Genomic DNA, 15,382 nt, shown 5'->3' with positions numbered 1-15,382 from the left:
TTTAAGTAAAAATAAAAAGCACATTTTTCATTTTCACCAAGAACTTTATTGAACAATGTACTCACTGTTTTGTTCCACTACATTCTGCCATTTTTCAGGCAACTTCATAATTCCATCTTCCCCAAACTTTTTATCTTTTTGAGCAAAGAACTGTTCCAGGTGCCTTTTACAGTCTTCCAGGGAATGGAAATTTTTTCATTAAGAGAATTTTGTAAAGACCTAAATAAATGGAAATCCAAAGGTGCAATGTCTGGTGAATTCGGTGGATGAATCGGAACTTCCCAACCAAGATGTAACAGTTTTTGCCTGGTCATAAAAGAAACATGCAGTCTTGCGTTATCCTGATGGAAGATTATGCGTTTTCTGTTGACTAATTCCGGACGCTTTTCATCAAGTGCTGCTTTCAGTTGGTCTAATTGGGAGCAGTACTTGTTGGAATTAATCATTTGGTTTTCCGGAAGGAGCTCATAATAGAGGACTCCCTTCCAATCCCACCATATACATACCATCACCTTCTTTGGATGGAGACCGGCCTTTGGTGTGGTTGGTGGTGGTTCATTTCGCTTGCCCCACGATCTCTTCCGTTCCTCATTATTGTACAGTACCCACTTTTCATCACCCGTCACAATCTGTTTTAAAAATGGAACATTTTCATTACTTTTAAGTAGAGAATTGCATGCAGAAATACGGTCAAGAAGGTTTTTTTCACTTAACATGTGTGGAACCCAAACATCAAAGCGATTCACATAATCAAGCTGGTGCAAATGATTTTCAATGCTTGATTTGGATATTTTGAGTATGTCAGCTATCTCCCACATGATATAACACTTATTGTTCTTAATTAATGTCTCGATTTGATCGCTATCAACTTCAACTGGTCTACCTGACCGTGGAGCATCGTCCAGCGAGAAATCTCCAGCACGAAACTTCGCAAACTGGTTTTTTTTGTCGCAAACCACTTTTGACACATCCAATCATTCACGGCACCTTCACCATACACTGCACAAATCTTTTTTTGCGCTTCAGTTGTGTTTTTAGCTTTCTTGAAATAATAAAGCATAATATGCTGAAATGTTGCTTTTTTTCTTCCATCTTCCATATTAAAATGGCTACAAAAAATTCAGGTTTTTTTTACTATTTATTTATTTATTTATTTTTGGCGGTGTCAGGTCTTAGTTGCAGCATGCAGGATCTTCGTTGCGGCTCATGGGCTTCTCTCTAGTTGTGTTGCATGGGCTCCAGAGCACGTGGGCTCTGTAGTTGCAGCATGCAAGCTCTCTAGTTGTGGCTCACGTGCTCAGTAGTTGCAGCGTGTGGGCTTAGTTGCCCTACAGCATGTGGGATCTTAGTTCCCCAACCAGGGATTGAACCTGCGTCCCCTGCATTGGAAGGCAGATTCTAAACCACTGGACCACTAGGGAAGTCCCCTGAAATGCAATTTTGATAAGTTTTGTTTTTAAATGCACGCTGATATGACAGCTGCCACAATACAATCTACCAAAACTGTTTCGAATGAAGTTAAAGACAACTAAGTGCTACTAGAGCCATCTTATGGAAAAAACCGAACGAACTTTTTGGCCAATCCAATATATATAAGCCTCATGGTAGCCGCAAAGCAAAAACCTATAGAGATACACAAAAGATAATGAGAAAGGAATCTAAGCATACCACTAAAGAAAGTCATCAAACCACAGAGGAAGACACAAGAGAAGAAGAACGGGACAGAGGAACTAAAAAACAGCCAGGAAACAAATAACAAAATGGCAATAAGGACATACCTATCAATAATTAAATGTAAATAGACTAAATTATCCAATCAAAACACATACAGTGGCTGGAATGGATAAAAAACAAGACCCATCTATATGCTGCCTATAAGAAACTCACTTCAGACATAAGGACACACAGACTGAAAGTGAAGGGATTAAAAAAAAAAAGATATTCCATGCAAATGGAAACCAAAAGAAAGCTGTGGTAGCTATATATACACAAAATAGATTTTAAAAAGAAGACTGTAATAAGCTAATAAGGGCATTACATAATGATAATGGGTATAGAGGATACATATCTCAACATAATAAAATCCATATATGACAAACCCATAGCTAACATCATACTCAAAGGTGAAAAGCGAAAAGCTTTTCCTCTAAGATCAGGAACAAGACAAGGATGCCCACACTCACCACTTTTATTTAATAGAGTATTGAAAGTCCTAGGCAGAACAATTAGGCAAGAAAAAGAATAAAAGGTATCCAATTTGGAAAGGAAGAAGTAAACCTGTCACTGTCTACAGATGACACGATATTATGTATAGAAAACCCTAAAGACTCCACCAAAGAACTATTAGAACTAATAAATGAATTCAGTAAAGTTTCAGGATACAAAATCAATGTATAGAAATTTGTTGCATTTCTATACACTAATAATGAACTATCAGAAAGAGAAATTAAGAGAACAATCCCATTTACAATTGATCAAAAAGAATGAAATACCTAAGAATAAATTTAACCAAGGAACTGAAAGACCTCTACACTGAAAACTGTAAGATGTTAATGAAAGATTGAACAAAACACAAATAAATGGAAAGATATTCCATGCTCATGGACTGTAAGAATTAATATTGTTAAAATGTCTACACTACCCAAAGGAATCTACAGATTCAATGCAATCCCTATCAAAAGTCCAGTGGTGGGGCTTCCCTGGTGGCGCAGTGGTTGAGAATCTGCCTGCTAATGCAGGGGACACGGGTTCGAGCCCTGGTCTGGGAAGATCCCACATGCCGCAGAGCAACTAGGCCCGTGAGCCACAACTACTGAGCCTGCGCGTCTGGAGCCTGTGCTCCGCAAAAAGAGAGGCCGCGATAGTGAGAGGCCCGCGCACCGCGATGAAGAGTGGCCCCCGCTTGCCACAACTAGAGAAAGCCCTCGCACAGAAACGAAGACCCAACACAGCCACAAATAAATAAATTAATAAAAAAAAAAAAAAAAGTCCAGTGGTGGATTTCCCTGGTGATCCAGTGGTTAACGCTCTGTGCTTCCAATGCAGGGGGCGCAGGTTTGATCCCTGGTCAGGGAACTAAGATCCCACATGCTTCACAGCATGGTCAATAAATAATAATAAAAATAAAAATAAAATAAAAGTCCAGTGGTAATTTCACAGAAATAGAACAAACAATCCTAAAATTTGTATGGAACCACAAAAGATCCCAAGTAGCCAAAGCAATCTTGAGAAACAAGAACAAAGCTGGAGGTATCAATCCCTTGATTTCAAACTATAACACAAAGCTATAGTAATCCAAACCGTATGGTATTTGCATAAAAACAAATACATAAATCAATGGAACAAAACAGAGAGCCCAGATATAAGCCCACACATATATGGTCAACTAATTTATGACAAAGGAGCCAATAATATACAATGGAGAAAGGATAGTCTCTTCATAAATGGTGTTGGGAAAACAGGACAGTCACACGCAAATGAATGAAACTGGACACAAAAATTAACTTAAAATGGATTAAAGACCTGAAACCATAAAGCTCCTAAAAGTAAATACAGGAGGTAAGCTCCTTGACATCAGTCTTGGTGATGATTTTTTTGACTTCACACCAAAAGCAAAGGCAACAAAAGCAAAAATCAACAAGTGGGACTACATCAAACTAAAAAGTTTCTGTACAGAAAAGGAAACCATCAACAAAAATGAAAAGGCAACCTACTGAATGGGAGAAAATACTTGCATATCATATATCTGATAAGGGGTTAATATCCAAAATATATTTTTGAAAAAAACTCATCCAACTCAATAGCAATAACCCCCCCCAAAAAAATCCAATTAAAAATGTGTAGAGCGGGACTTCCCTGCCAGTCCAGTGGTTAAGACTTTGCCTACCAATGCAGGGGGTGAGGGTTCAATCCCTGGTCGGGGAGCTAGGATCCCACATGCCTTGCAGCCAACAAGCCAAAACATAAAACAAAAGCAATATTGTAACAAATTCAACAAAGACTTTTTAAAAAAATGGTCTACATCAAAAAAAATTATTAAAAAAATTGTTTTTAAATGGGCAGAGGATCTGAACAGACATTTTTTCAGAGAAGACAAAACATACAGAAGGCCAACAGGCACATGAAAAGATGTTCAATGTCACTAATCATCAGGGAAATGCAAATCAAAACCACAATGAGATATCACTTCACACCTGTCAGAATGGCTATCATCAAAAAGATAACAAATAACAAGTGTTGGTGAGGGTGTGGAGAAAAGGGAACCTTTGTATACTGTTGGTGGGAATGCAAATTGGTGCAGCCACTGTAGAAAACAGTATGGAGATTCCTGAAAAAAATGAAAATAGATCCACCACATGATCCAGCAATTCCACTCCTGGGTATTTATCCGAAGAAAACAAAAACACTAATTCAAGATATATGTTATGTTTGTTCATTTGTTTTGTTTTTAGATTCCACATAAAAGTGAAATCATAAAAAAAAAGATATATGAACCCCTATGTTCACTGAAGCATCATTTACAGTAGCCAAGATATGGAAGCAACCTAAGTGCTCATCAATAGATGAATGGATAAATAAGATGTGGTATATGTTTGTGTATATATATATATATATATATAATTCAGCCATAAAAAAAGAATTAAATCTTGTCATTTGGCCATTTGGGACAACATGGATGGACCTAGAGGGTATTATGCTAAGTGAAATAAGTCAGACAGAGAAAAACAAATACTGTATGATTTCACTTGTATGTGGAATCTAAAAAACGGAACAATTGAACAAACGTAACAAAATAGAAACAGTCATAGATACAGAGAACAAACAGGTGGTTGCCGGGGGTGGAGGGGTAGGTGGAGGAGTGAAATAGGTGATGGAGATTAAGAGATACAAAATTCCAGTTACAAAATAAATAAGTCAAGGGATGAAATGTACAGTGTGGGGAATATAGTCAATGATTATGCAAATCTTTGTATGGTGACAGATGGTAACTAGACTTATCATGGTGATCATTTTGAAATGGATAGAAATATCAAATCACTATGCTGTGTACCAGGAACTAACACAGTGCTGTAGGTCAATTATACTTCAACAAACAAACAAACAAACTCATAGAAAAAGAGATCTGATTTGTAGTTACCAGATGTGAGGGGTGGGTGAAGAGGAATTGGATGAAGGCAGTCAAAAGGTACAAACTTTCAGTTATCAGATAAATAAGTATTAGGGTTGTAATGTACAATGATAAATATAATTAACACTGCTGTACGTTATATACGAAAGTTGCTGAAAGTAAATTTCAGCACAAGAAAAAAATTTTTTCTATTTCTTCTATTTTGTAACTATATGAGACGACAGATATTCACTAAACTTACTGTGATCATCATTTCATGACTATGTAAGTCAAATCATTATGCTGCACACCTTAAACTTATACAGTGCTGTATGTCAACTATATCTCAATAAAAATCTCAAAAAAACTGGAAAGGAAAAAATATATACACCCTCCACAAAGATTTTAGGGCTGTTATGATAGATGTAAGCATTTTATTACAAAAAAATGGGCAGAGGATCTGAATAGACGTTTCTCCAAAGAAGACATACAGAAGGCCAAAAGGTACATGAAAAGATGCTCAACAGCATTAATCATCAGGGAAATGCAAATCAAACCCACAATGAGATATCACCTCACACCTGTTAGAATGGCAATTATCAAAAACACAATAAATAAAAAGTGTTGGCAAGGGTGTGGAGAAAAGGGGACCCGGTGCACTGTTGATAGGAATATAAATTGGTGCAGCCACTACAGAAAATGGTATGGAGGTGCCTCAAAAAATTAAAAATAGGGCTTCCCTGGTGGCGCAGTGGTTGAGAATCTGCCTGCCAATGCAGGGGACACGGGTTCAGGCCCTGGTCTGGGAAGATCCCACATGCCGCAGAGCAACTAGGCCTGTGAGCCACAACTACTGAGCCTGCGCGTCTGGAGCCTGTGCTCCCAACAAGAGAGGCCGCGATAGTGAGAGGCCCGCGCACCGTGATGAAGAGTGGCCGCCGCTTGCCACAACTAGAGAAAGCCCTTGCACAGAAACGAAGACCCAACACAGCCAAAAGAAAAAAAAAATTAAAAATAGAACTACTGTAAGATCCAGCAATTCCAGTTTTGGGTATTTAGCCAAAGAAAATGAAAACACTAACTCAAAAAGATACATGTACCCCATGTTCACTGCAGCATTATTTACAATAGCCAAGATATGAAAACAACCTAAGTGTCCACTGATGGATAAATGGATAAAGAAAATGTGGTATATGTATACAATGGAATATTATTCAGCCATAAAAAAGAATGTAATCCTGCTTTTTGTGACAACATGGATGGGCTTTGAGGGCATTATGCTAAGTGAAATAAGTCAGACAGAGAAAAACAAATACCGCATGCTCTCACTTACATGTGGGATCCTAAAAAACAAAAACAAACAAACAAAAAAAACAACCAAGCTCATAGATACAAAGAACAAATTGGTGGTTTCCAGAGGCTGGAGGGTGGGGAGAGGATGTGGGCAAAATGGGTGAAGTGGGTCAAAAGGTACAAACTTCCAGTTATAAATAAGTCATGGGGATGTAATGTACAGCATAGTGACTATAATTAATAATACTGTACTGCATATTTGAAAGTTGCTAGGAGAATACATCTTAAAAGTTCTCATCTACTCCAAAAATTTTGTAACTGTGTATGATGACAGACGTTAACTAGACTTATTGTGGTGATCATTTTGCAATATATACAAATATCAAATCATTATGTTGTACACCAGAAACTAATACAATGTTGTATGTCAATTATACTTCAATCTAAACATTTTTTTAATTTAAAATAAAATAAAATAGATATGGAAACATTATACCATAATGGTATCTCCTGTCTTTCATGCTCTATGTAATTCAAGAAGAACCATGTGCTTAGCACTATAAAGGATATAAAATAGGCATACGATGTGGTCCCTGTTCTCAAGGAGATTCCAAGTTAGCTGGGGAGACATGCTAAAAAAGTCAGGAGGAGGGCTTCCCTGGTGGTGCAGTGGTTAAGAATCTGCCTGCCAACGCAGGGGACACGGGTTCAAGCCCTGGTCCGGGAAGATCCCACATGCCGCGGAGCTACTAAGCCCATGTGCCACAACTACTGAGCCTGCGCTCTAGAGCCCGCGAGCCACAACTACTGAGCCCGCATGCCACAACTACTGAAGCCCACGCACCTAGAGTCTGTGCTCCGCAACGAGAAGCCACCGCAATGAGAAGTCCGTGTGCCACAACGAAGAGTAGCCCCCGCTCGCTGCAACTAGGGAAAGCCCGTGCGCAGCAACGAAGACCCAATGCAGCCAAAAATAAATAAATAAAATAAATAAATTTAAAATATATATATTAAAAAAAAAGTCAGGAGGAGACACGCCTAAACTCAGTAAATGGTTCAGTTTAAGAGGCTTAGAAAATACGCTGAGTAGGCAGAACAGGAGCCCAAACACCAAGGGACGTTTAGAACTTGATAGAGAAGTATGGCACTATTAAAGCTTTCAAATAAGAAGAGTGATATTATCACATTAGTTCCCTATTTAAACCCCCTCAACTTCCCATCACTCCTACAATAAAATCTAAATTCCCTAGTACAGTAGAGTTGTTAAGACCCTGGTAAGATCTGCAAGTTCCTTATGTCTCTAATCACTATTGCCACCTAGTGCCACCTTCCTTCTCTTGCCATCTTGAACTTCTCTGTGTTCTTTGAAGATGTCATACTCCTTCTCACTTTAGGACTTTTGAACACGCTGTCACCTCTGTTTGAAACACTTGATTATCCACCTCTTCTTCAATATCATTTCTTTCACAAAGCTCATCAAACCCATAATTCCTTCTTTGTCTTCCATCCATTAAAATATAAGATCCACAAAAGCAGGGGACCTTACCTGTCTTCTTCACCGCTATGTCCCCAGCACCTAGCACAGGGTCTAGCGCAGTGTAAGACAGAATAAGAGGCTTCTGAAGAAGAATAAATAGGGGAGTTGTAATTAATTAACTATAAAGCATGGAAGGGCTATGTTAAGAATTCCTGCAAAATAAGCCAAGGAGATGAGAGATTAGAGATGATGGTCAAAGGAAGAGAGCAATTAAGATGAGTCAGTTGGGGGGAAAGGAAGTGCTACATTCACTTTCTGGGGCATGCCGAGTTGGCAGTACCAATGCGACATGCAAATGTTCAGAATATAATTGGAGAGAGGTTATGACTAGAGATACAGATTTGGGAGCTGTCAGCACTGAGGAGATAAGTGAAGCCCTGGAACTAAATAAGCTCTAAAAGGGAGAGTGTAGAAAGAAAGGACTGAAATGCTGAAAGCTGAACCCTTGATAAAGGCTAGAGTTAGGTGACAGGAAGAGGGAGGAAAACAAAAGAATTCACAGCGTGGTACAAGAAGAAGAATGCCAATCATGCTGGGAGAATTTCATAGAATAGGTGTTGAGTAGTATTTAGCTAAGAAGCCAAGGAGGATGAAGACCAGGGAAAGGCCTTAGATTTGGCAAGAGACCACTGAGAGCCTTGGAGAGTCACATATTAGCGACAGAAGCAATTCAAGTGGTGGAGCCAACCAAAGGGCACAGATTTTTGTCAGCAATGTGACCATTTGGGATGACATCTAACTTCTGAAAGAAGCTGTTGTAATATAAGACTCCCAGAAAAAGGCAGCCTGAGTCAAAGTGTTAGGTAATGAAGAAAAGAAAACATAATCCATCTAACTGCACATTACACAAATAGAAAAGCCAGTAACTCACAGGGGGAGAAACCCAAAACAGAACACATGAGGGGCAGAGACGACATGTACGCACAGTGATACGGATGAAATTCGCAAACAATCTTGAGAAAAAGAAACCAGACCCCAGTGAAGCCAGACGTAAAAGAGTAGATCTCGTATGATTCCATTTACCTACAAATCAAAAACAGGCCAAATTAACCGATGCTGTTAAAAGTCAGGATAGTGGTTGCCTTTTGGGGAAGGTGAATGGAAAGAGGCCCAACAGTGGCTTTGGGCATGCAGATCACGTACTGTTTATTAACGTGGGTGTCAGTTACAGATTGTGCTCACTGCTCTACACTTACGATGTGTGCACTTTTCTGCACGCATATTTCAGTAAAAAGCTTAAAAACCTCAAAAACAAACATGAGGGGCCTTCCCTGGTGGCGCAGTGGTTGAGAATCTGCCTGCCAATGCAGGGGACACGGGTTCGAGCCCTGGTCTGGGAAGATCCCACATGCCGCGGAGCAACTAAGCCCGTGAGCCACAACTACTGAGCCTGCGCGTCTGGAGCCTGTGCTCCGCAACAAGAGAGGCCGCGATAGTGAGAGGCCCGCGCACCGCGATGAAGAGTGGCCCCCGCTTGCCACAGCTAGAGAAAGCCCTCGCACAGAAACGAAGACCCAACACAGTCATAAATAAATAAATTAATTTAAAAAAAAAACAAACATGAGGAGGCTGGTAGACTAGAATGGTGAGATGCTCTCAGGCTTTTGGTTTTAAATAGAACTTTTTAAGTTCCCCAACCAGGGATCAAACACAGGCCCCCAGCAGTGGAAGTGGAAGAGCGGAGTCCCAACGACTGGACCGCCAGGGAGGTCCCTAAATAGAACTTCTGGTGGCTGAGAGATGAAAGAAGGCCTGCCCAGTCTTCCCTTTACTGAGGAGTTGAGAGCAGCAGTACACGAAAAGCACCGAAAGGAGCCACCACCAAGATGCCCAGTTTCTCAGGTAATGTTTACATGTGTCTTAAGGCTTTGATTTCTGACAAATTTCCACTGTTAATTTTTGCATATTTGTTGAACCCGAGAGTTAAAATCAGAGAAAAATACTTGAAATGTTCCAAACTGATCTACACAAGTGATATGACTTGAGCTAAAACCAGAACTTAAAAGTGAGGCAGGTAGAGATGGACCGCTGCTTCCCTTGGGTTAGAAAGGGCATAAAGCTCTCCATCTTCATTATTTCTCCGACAGGATCATCTTAGAGACCATGCCATTTTTTCACCTGCTTCAAGCATTAATCTAAAGAAAAGTTTCCATCACAGCGGAACCCAAATAACAATCCCAAATGAGTAATCCTGAGAAGTATACATCTTGTTCCTCACCTATAATTGCTTATATTGACTTAATCTCATTTTACTCATTTAAAAGTTATTCAAGTGAGTTAATTTTTTATGCTTGGGAGCTATTCAAAGGTGATTACACATAACCCTTACTGTGCTTTGGAACACATCCCTACTGTTTAAAAACATTCACAAGAGACAGTCTTACAGCTAAGTACATAAGGTCCCTCCAGCTCCCCGGGCTTTGCAATCTTTTATCTCCAAAGCATAAAAATGAACATGATGACTTTGTTCCCTCTTCCTTCCATTAATTGTTAATTGATGCTTATTATATTATGGCTATCCCCAAGTCTTTTTAGAGAATCTGAAATACACAAAGTAATTCTGTGCTTACCTGTGAAAAGGAAGAAAATCAAGACCATGATCATCGTGTACCCAAAGTACAAAATGGTGTTTGCAATGCCCGTGGTTTGAAGTTTGGTAAAGAAGTAATAAACTGCATATAAAAAAAGGTAAACAGCTGTAAAACTGCTGGTAAAAAAGCCTCTCCACCACCAATGATAATCCTGCAAAAAGAGGTAGAAAAAACAAATTTTTAGATGAAATTCTAACTATCCATGGGTTAGCAATTATTGTAATAACAAGAAACATAAAATAGGCTCTGTAGGATTATGGATTAAAAGAAATAAAGGGGGAAGTTTTATAAGAAATTTAATATAATATGTACTGTCTGACTAATGTACATCCTGCTTGGGGCGCCCTAACAATGATAAACTCTTGGTTTCCAGGGGGACGATGTGTGCCCTCGGGGATTGTACTTCTAATGTGTGCATCCTTTCTCTGCAGATGCTGCCTCAGCCCTGGAAGGCTTTCAGGTCAGCTTCAATTTACTGGCCAGAGTTGTGCTGGGCCTGAATTGATGCCTCAGGCCAGGTAAAAAAAGGTTAATATAGAAATTTAAGATAGACCTTTTTTTACCCTTTCAGTTTTATTGGGATTTTTATTGAGATATAACTGACATACAGCACTATCTAAGTTTAAGGTGTACAGCATAATGATGTGACTTACATACATCATGAAATGATTTTCACAGTAAATTTAGTGAGCACCCATCATCTCATACAGATACAAAATTAAAGAAACAGAAAAAAATGTTTTCCTTGTGATGAGAATTTAGGATTTACTGTCTTAACAACTTTCATATATAACATACAGCAGTGTTAATTGTATTTATCATGCTGTACATTACATCCCTAGTACTTATTTATCTTATAACTGCAAGTTTGTACTTTTTGACTACCTTCATCCAATTCTCCCTCCCCCCAACCCCTGCCTCTGGTCAACACAAACCTGATCTCTTTTTCTATAAGTCTGTTTGTTTCTCTAAGACAGACCTTTATGGTTAATAGGATTTGTTTCAACTGGCTAAATTCAGGACCCATGGAGGCATGACTGAGGTCAATAATCAGGTTAGTCTCATCCTGCCCCATGGGCCCCTCCTGATAGTAATTTTACCATAAAGGCACTGTGGTCAAGGGCCAAGGGGATAAAGTGTGCAGAAAAGGGTTAACAGCAGGTCTGAGGTTGCTATCTTTAGAAGGGTCTGCTTACAAGGTTGACTCTTGGCTTATATCTGGGAATTTGGCATTTAATCATTCCCTGACTGATGAGACTGGTTTGCTCTACCTAGACTGTACAAACAATGTGATTTATGGTGAACACTTGCTTTCCTTTTGGGAGTCTGGAATTTTGGGAGTTGCTAGGCAGAGGGTGCCTATGTGACTAGCTCGCAATAAGAACCTTGGATGCTGAGTCTCGAATGGGCTTCCCTGGGCAGACACGTTGCACATATATTCCTGCATTTTTTTACTGCTGGAGAAAGGAGCATGCTTCGTGTGTCCCCTCATGAGAGAGAGAAAGCATAGGAAGACTGCACATGGATTTTTTTCCAGGCTCCACCTGTGTCTTTTTCCCTTGCTGATCCTGTTGTGTATCCTTTTGCTGTAACAAACCCTAGCCAAGAAGACATCTATACCCTGAGTCCCATGAGTCCTTCTAGTGAGTCACCAAACATGTGGGTGGCCTTGGGGGCCCCCAAAACATTTTCTAAGGAATAAAAATATACACATTATATGTCTATTAATGTATGTTTCATTAATGACTGTTGCAGATTTTCTATGACAAAATGTACCACAGAATGAATGAGTAGCTAAGTATAATATATACATAATTATATATTTTTTATCTTTATTCTTATAGCTCAAGAAAAAAATGCTCTAAGACATCATGTATATAATAATCATTCCCTAAACTCTCTTGTCACCTTTAGAGAGTCACATTAAACTACCAAAATAAGAGGGATTTAGGGGATTTAAGAAAACATGTTCAGGGACTTCCCTGGTGGCACAGGGGTTAAGAATCCACCTGCCAATGCAGGGGACATGGGTTCAAGTCCTGGTCCGGGGAGATCCCACATGCCACGGAGCAACTAAGCCTGTGCGCCACAACTACTGAGCCTGTGCTCTAGAGCCAGTGAGCCACAACTACTGAGCCTGTGCTCTAGAGCCCGTGAACCACAACTACTGAGCCCACGTGCCACAACTACTGAAGCCTGCGTACCTAGGGTCCGTGCTCTGCAACAAGAGAAGCCACTGCCATGGGAAGCCCGTGCATCACAACAAAGAGTAGCCCCTGCTTGCCGCAACTAGAGAAAGGCCGCGCACAGCAACGAAGACCCAACACAGCCAAAAATAAATAAATTAATTAATTAACTTTAAAAGAAAAAGAAAAGAAAACATGTTCACCACCAGCTTAGTTATCCAAAATGACATCAGCAAAAAATTGGGGATGGCATGGGGTAAAAAGAATTATTTATGCCCATGGTAACCGAAAGGCAACGAAATGAAAGAGAAAGGGCCTTTAGCAGCAATCTCAAACCCATAAGATGCAATCCTGGCCTAAGCTGCAAGAAAATTTTAATTGTTAAAAAGAAAACATCATCGAACCAGATCTTTCATATGTCTAAACTATCAAATCAGTTCCCTATATTTTTCTATGTTAACTGAATATTACGCAGCAATTATAGTAACTAGCCAGAGAGAAATTGCTTTCTGTTGAAAAATTTTCCATCAAAGTAGCATTAACTTGATAGCTGCATCAAAATTAAAACGTGTCACTAGAAAAGCACAATATAAAAGTGATCCCAGGTTATAGAAACCATGCGGTTAACATTTATTTCAATTCCTTTCTCAACACACACCTCTAATTCCAATAATGCAAGTTTACAAAGCTTCAGATGCATTAGTTTCCTATGTCTTTACCTCAGTACACAAATGAAAATAACACAGCAAAACGGCAGCTTCTGAACAAGTAATCAGGAGAATTATAAAGAGTAAGAAAAGGAAGCCAAACATGAAGTACATCTGATGAGACCTGAAAAGAAAAACGACAGCTTTAAAATAACCTTTAACTTAACGATACACACAGAAAGATCCGTCCAACTCTATACAGTAAACTGTCACACACTTTTCTCACCTTGAGCTTTTCATTCCAAACCTTCATCTATCCATGCAGTATCATCAAATCCATGTAGTATCCATGTAGTATCGAATATATATGTGTATATATATATATATACACATACATACATATATATATATATATATATATATATATATATATACACACACACACACACACACACACATATATATATACATATATATTCCCTTACCTACACAGCTTCAGAGTTTGGCCATATCCTCTCTCATCAGAATCAGTGTTGCTACTTACCCATATTTCTCTGATCCTATAATTTAGTTTTCACTTGAGACCCATCAATTTTCTCTACACACATTTAAAAACATGCTTTCTCTTTAGAAATGGAAGGTTGTAAATGCCATAAATACCAGCGACTACATTAGACAACAGAAAACCACAGACTCACACGCCATTTTGCCTTTGGAGGTCTGTTGACAGGTAGCTTCCCCAAATAGGTCTTTATAGCATGACACACATAATTCTATTAAATATACTTTCAAACATGCATCTTTAAAAATATCTATGTGTGAATTACATTTAGGTCAAACATCGAAGGAATGAAGTAATTTCTTTCATTATTATAGAGCGAGCTGACTAAATTGGGATAAGAAATATACATTTTTAAAAGCCTTCTGAAGAGAAGAAGAACCTGGTGAACCGATCAATATCCCATTTTTTTTTTTTAACATGATAGGTAGCATGATCTTTTTTTTTTTTTTTTAATTATTATTTATTTTATTTATGGCTGTGTTGGGTCTTCGTTTCTCTGCGAGGGCTTTCTCTAGTTGTGGCAAGCGGGGGCCACTCTTCATCGCGGTGCGCGGGCCTCTCACTATCGCGGCCTCTCTTGTTGCGGAGCACAGGCTCCAGACGCGCAGGCTCAGTAACTGTGGCTCACGGGCCCAGTTGCTCCGCGGCATGTGGGATCCTCCCAGACCAGGGCTCGAACCCCTGTCCCTTGTATTGGCAGGCAGATTCTCAACCACTGCGCCACCAGGGAAGCCCCTATATCCCATTTTAAAACCTCATGTAAGATATACACCTGGGGGTGAAGATGAAGGATGGAGGTTGGGGAGAATCATCTCTAGAGTTAATAAATATATACAAAGTTGTACACAACAAGCGTGCTGTTTCTCATTGAAACAAAAATTAATTCATCTATTAGAGAACGAACTTATGGTTACCGGGGGGAAGGGTGGGGGGAAAGGGATAGTTAGGGAATATGGTATTGACATGTACACACTGCTGTATTTAAGATGGATAACCAACAAGGACCTACTGCATAGCACAGGAAACTCTGCTCAATATTCTGTAACAACCTAAATGGGAAAAGAACTTGAAAAAGAATAGATACATGTATACATATAACTGAATCACTTTGCTGTACACCTGAAACTATCGCAACATTGTTAATCAACTCTACTCCAATATAAAGTAAAAAGTTAAAAAAAACTTTTTAAAATTAATTCATCTAAAGAACCTTTCAGTTTCGCTTTAAAGTTACTTTTCCATCAAAAACATCTGGAAAATTTGGTTACTATAATCTATTTAGCAGCATGTTAAATATTTAGTTGCTGACAAGGTAACAGATTTTATTGCTTATCTTTTAAACAACTTTGACACAATGCTGTTTAAACGGTGAGCAATTAATGTACGTGATTAAGCCTAATTTCCAAGGACTTCAAAGTTTTGTCCAGAAGATTCCTTTGGGACAAAAGTGTTATAAACA

General features: G+C 39.1%; 1 protein-coding gene across 1 annotated transcript in view; it reads right to left on the bottom strand.

Annotated features, from left to right (window-relative positions):
* Positions 1 to 419: 419 nt before the first annotated feature.
* Positions 420 to 15,382, bottom strand: part of LOC132357197 (transmembrane 9 superfamily member 2-like) — a 78,388-nt gene continuing 63,425 nt past the window's right edge. The window contains 3 exon segments of the mRNA XM_059910476.1: positions 420 to 629; positions 10,508 to 10,679; positions 13,434 to 13,545. Coding sequence (XP_059766459.1) covers positions 616 to 629; positions 10,508 to 10,679; positions 13,434 to 13,545 — 298 coding nt within the window. The 3' untranslated portion in view covers positions 420 to 615.

This window comes from Balaenoptera ricei, chromosome X (genome assembly GCF_028023285.1).
Source record: "Balaenoptera ricei isolate mBalRic1 chromosome X, mBalRic1.hap2, whole genome shotgun sequence".
In the NCBI taxonomy this organism is placed as follows: domain Eukaryota; kingdom Metazoa; phylum Chordata; class Mammalia; order Artiodactyla; family Balaenopteridae; genus Balaenoptera; species Balaenoptera ricei.
Note: the sequence above shows the minus strand (reverse complement) of the source record. Positions and strands in the feature narration are given on the sequence as shown.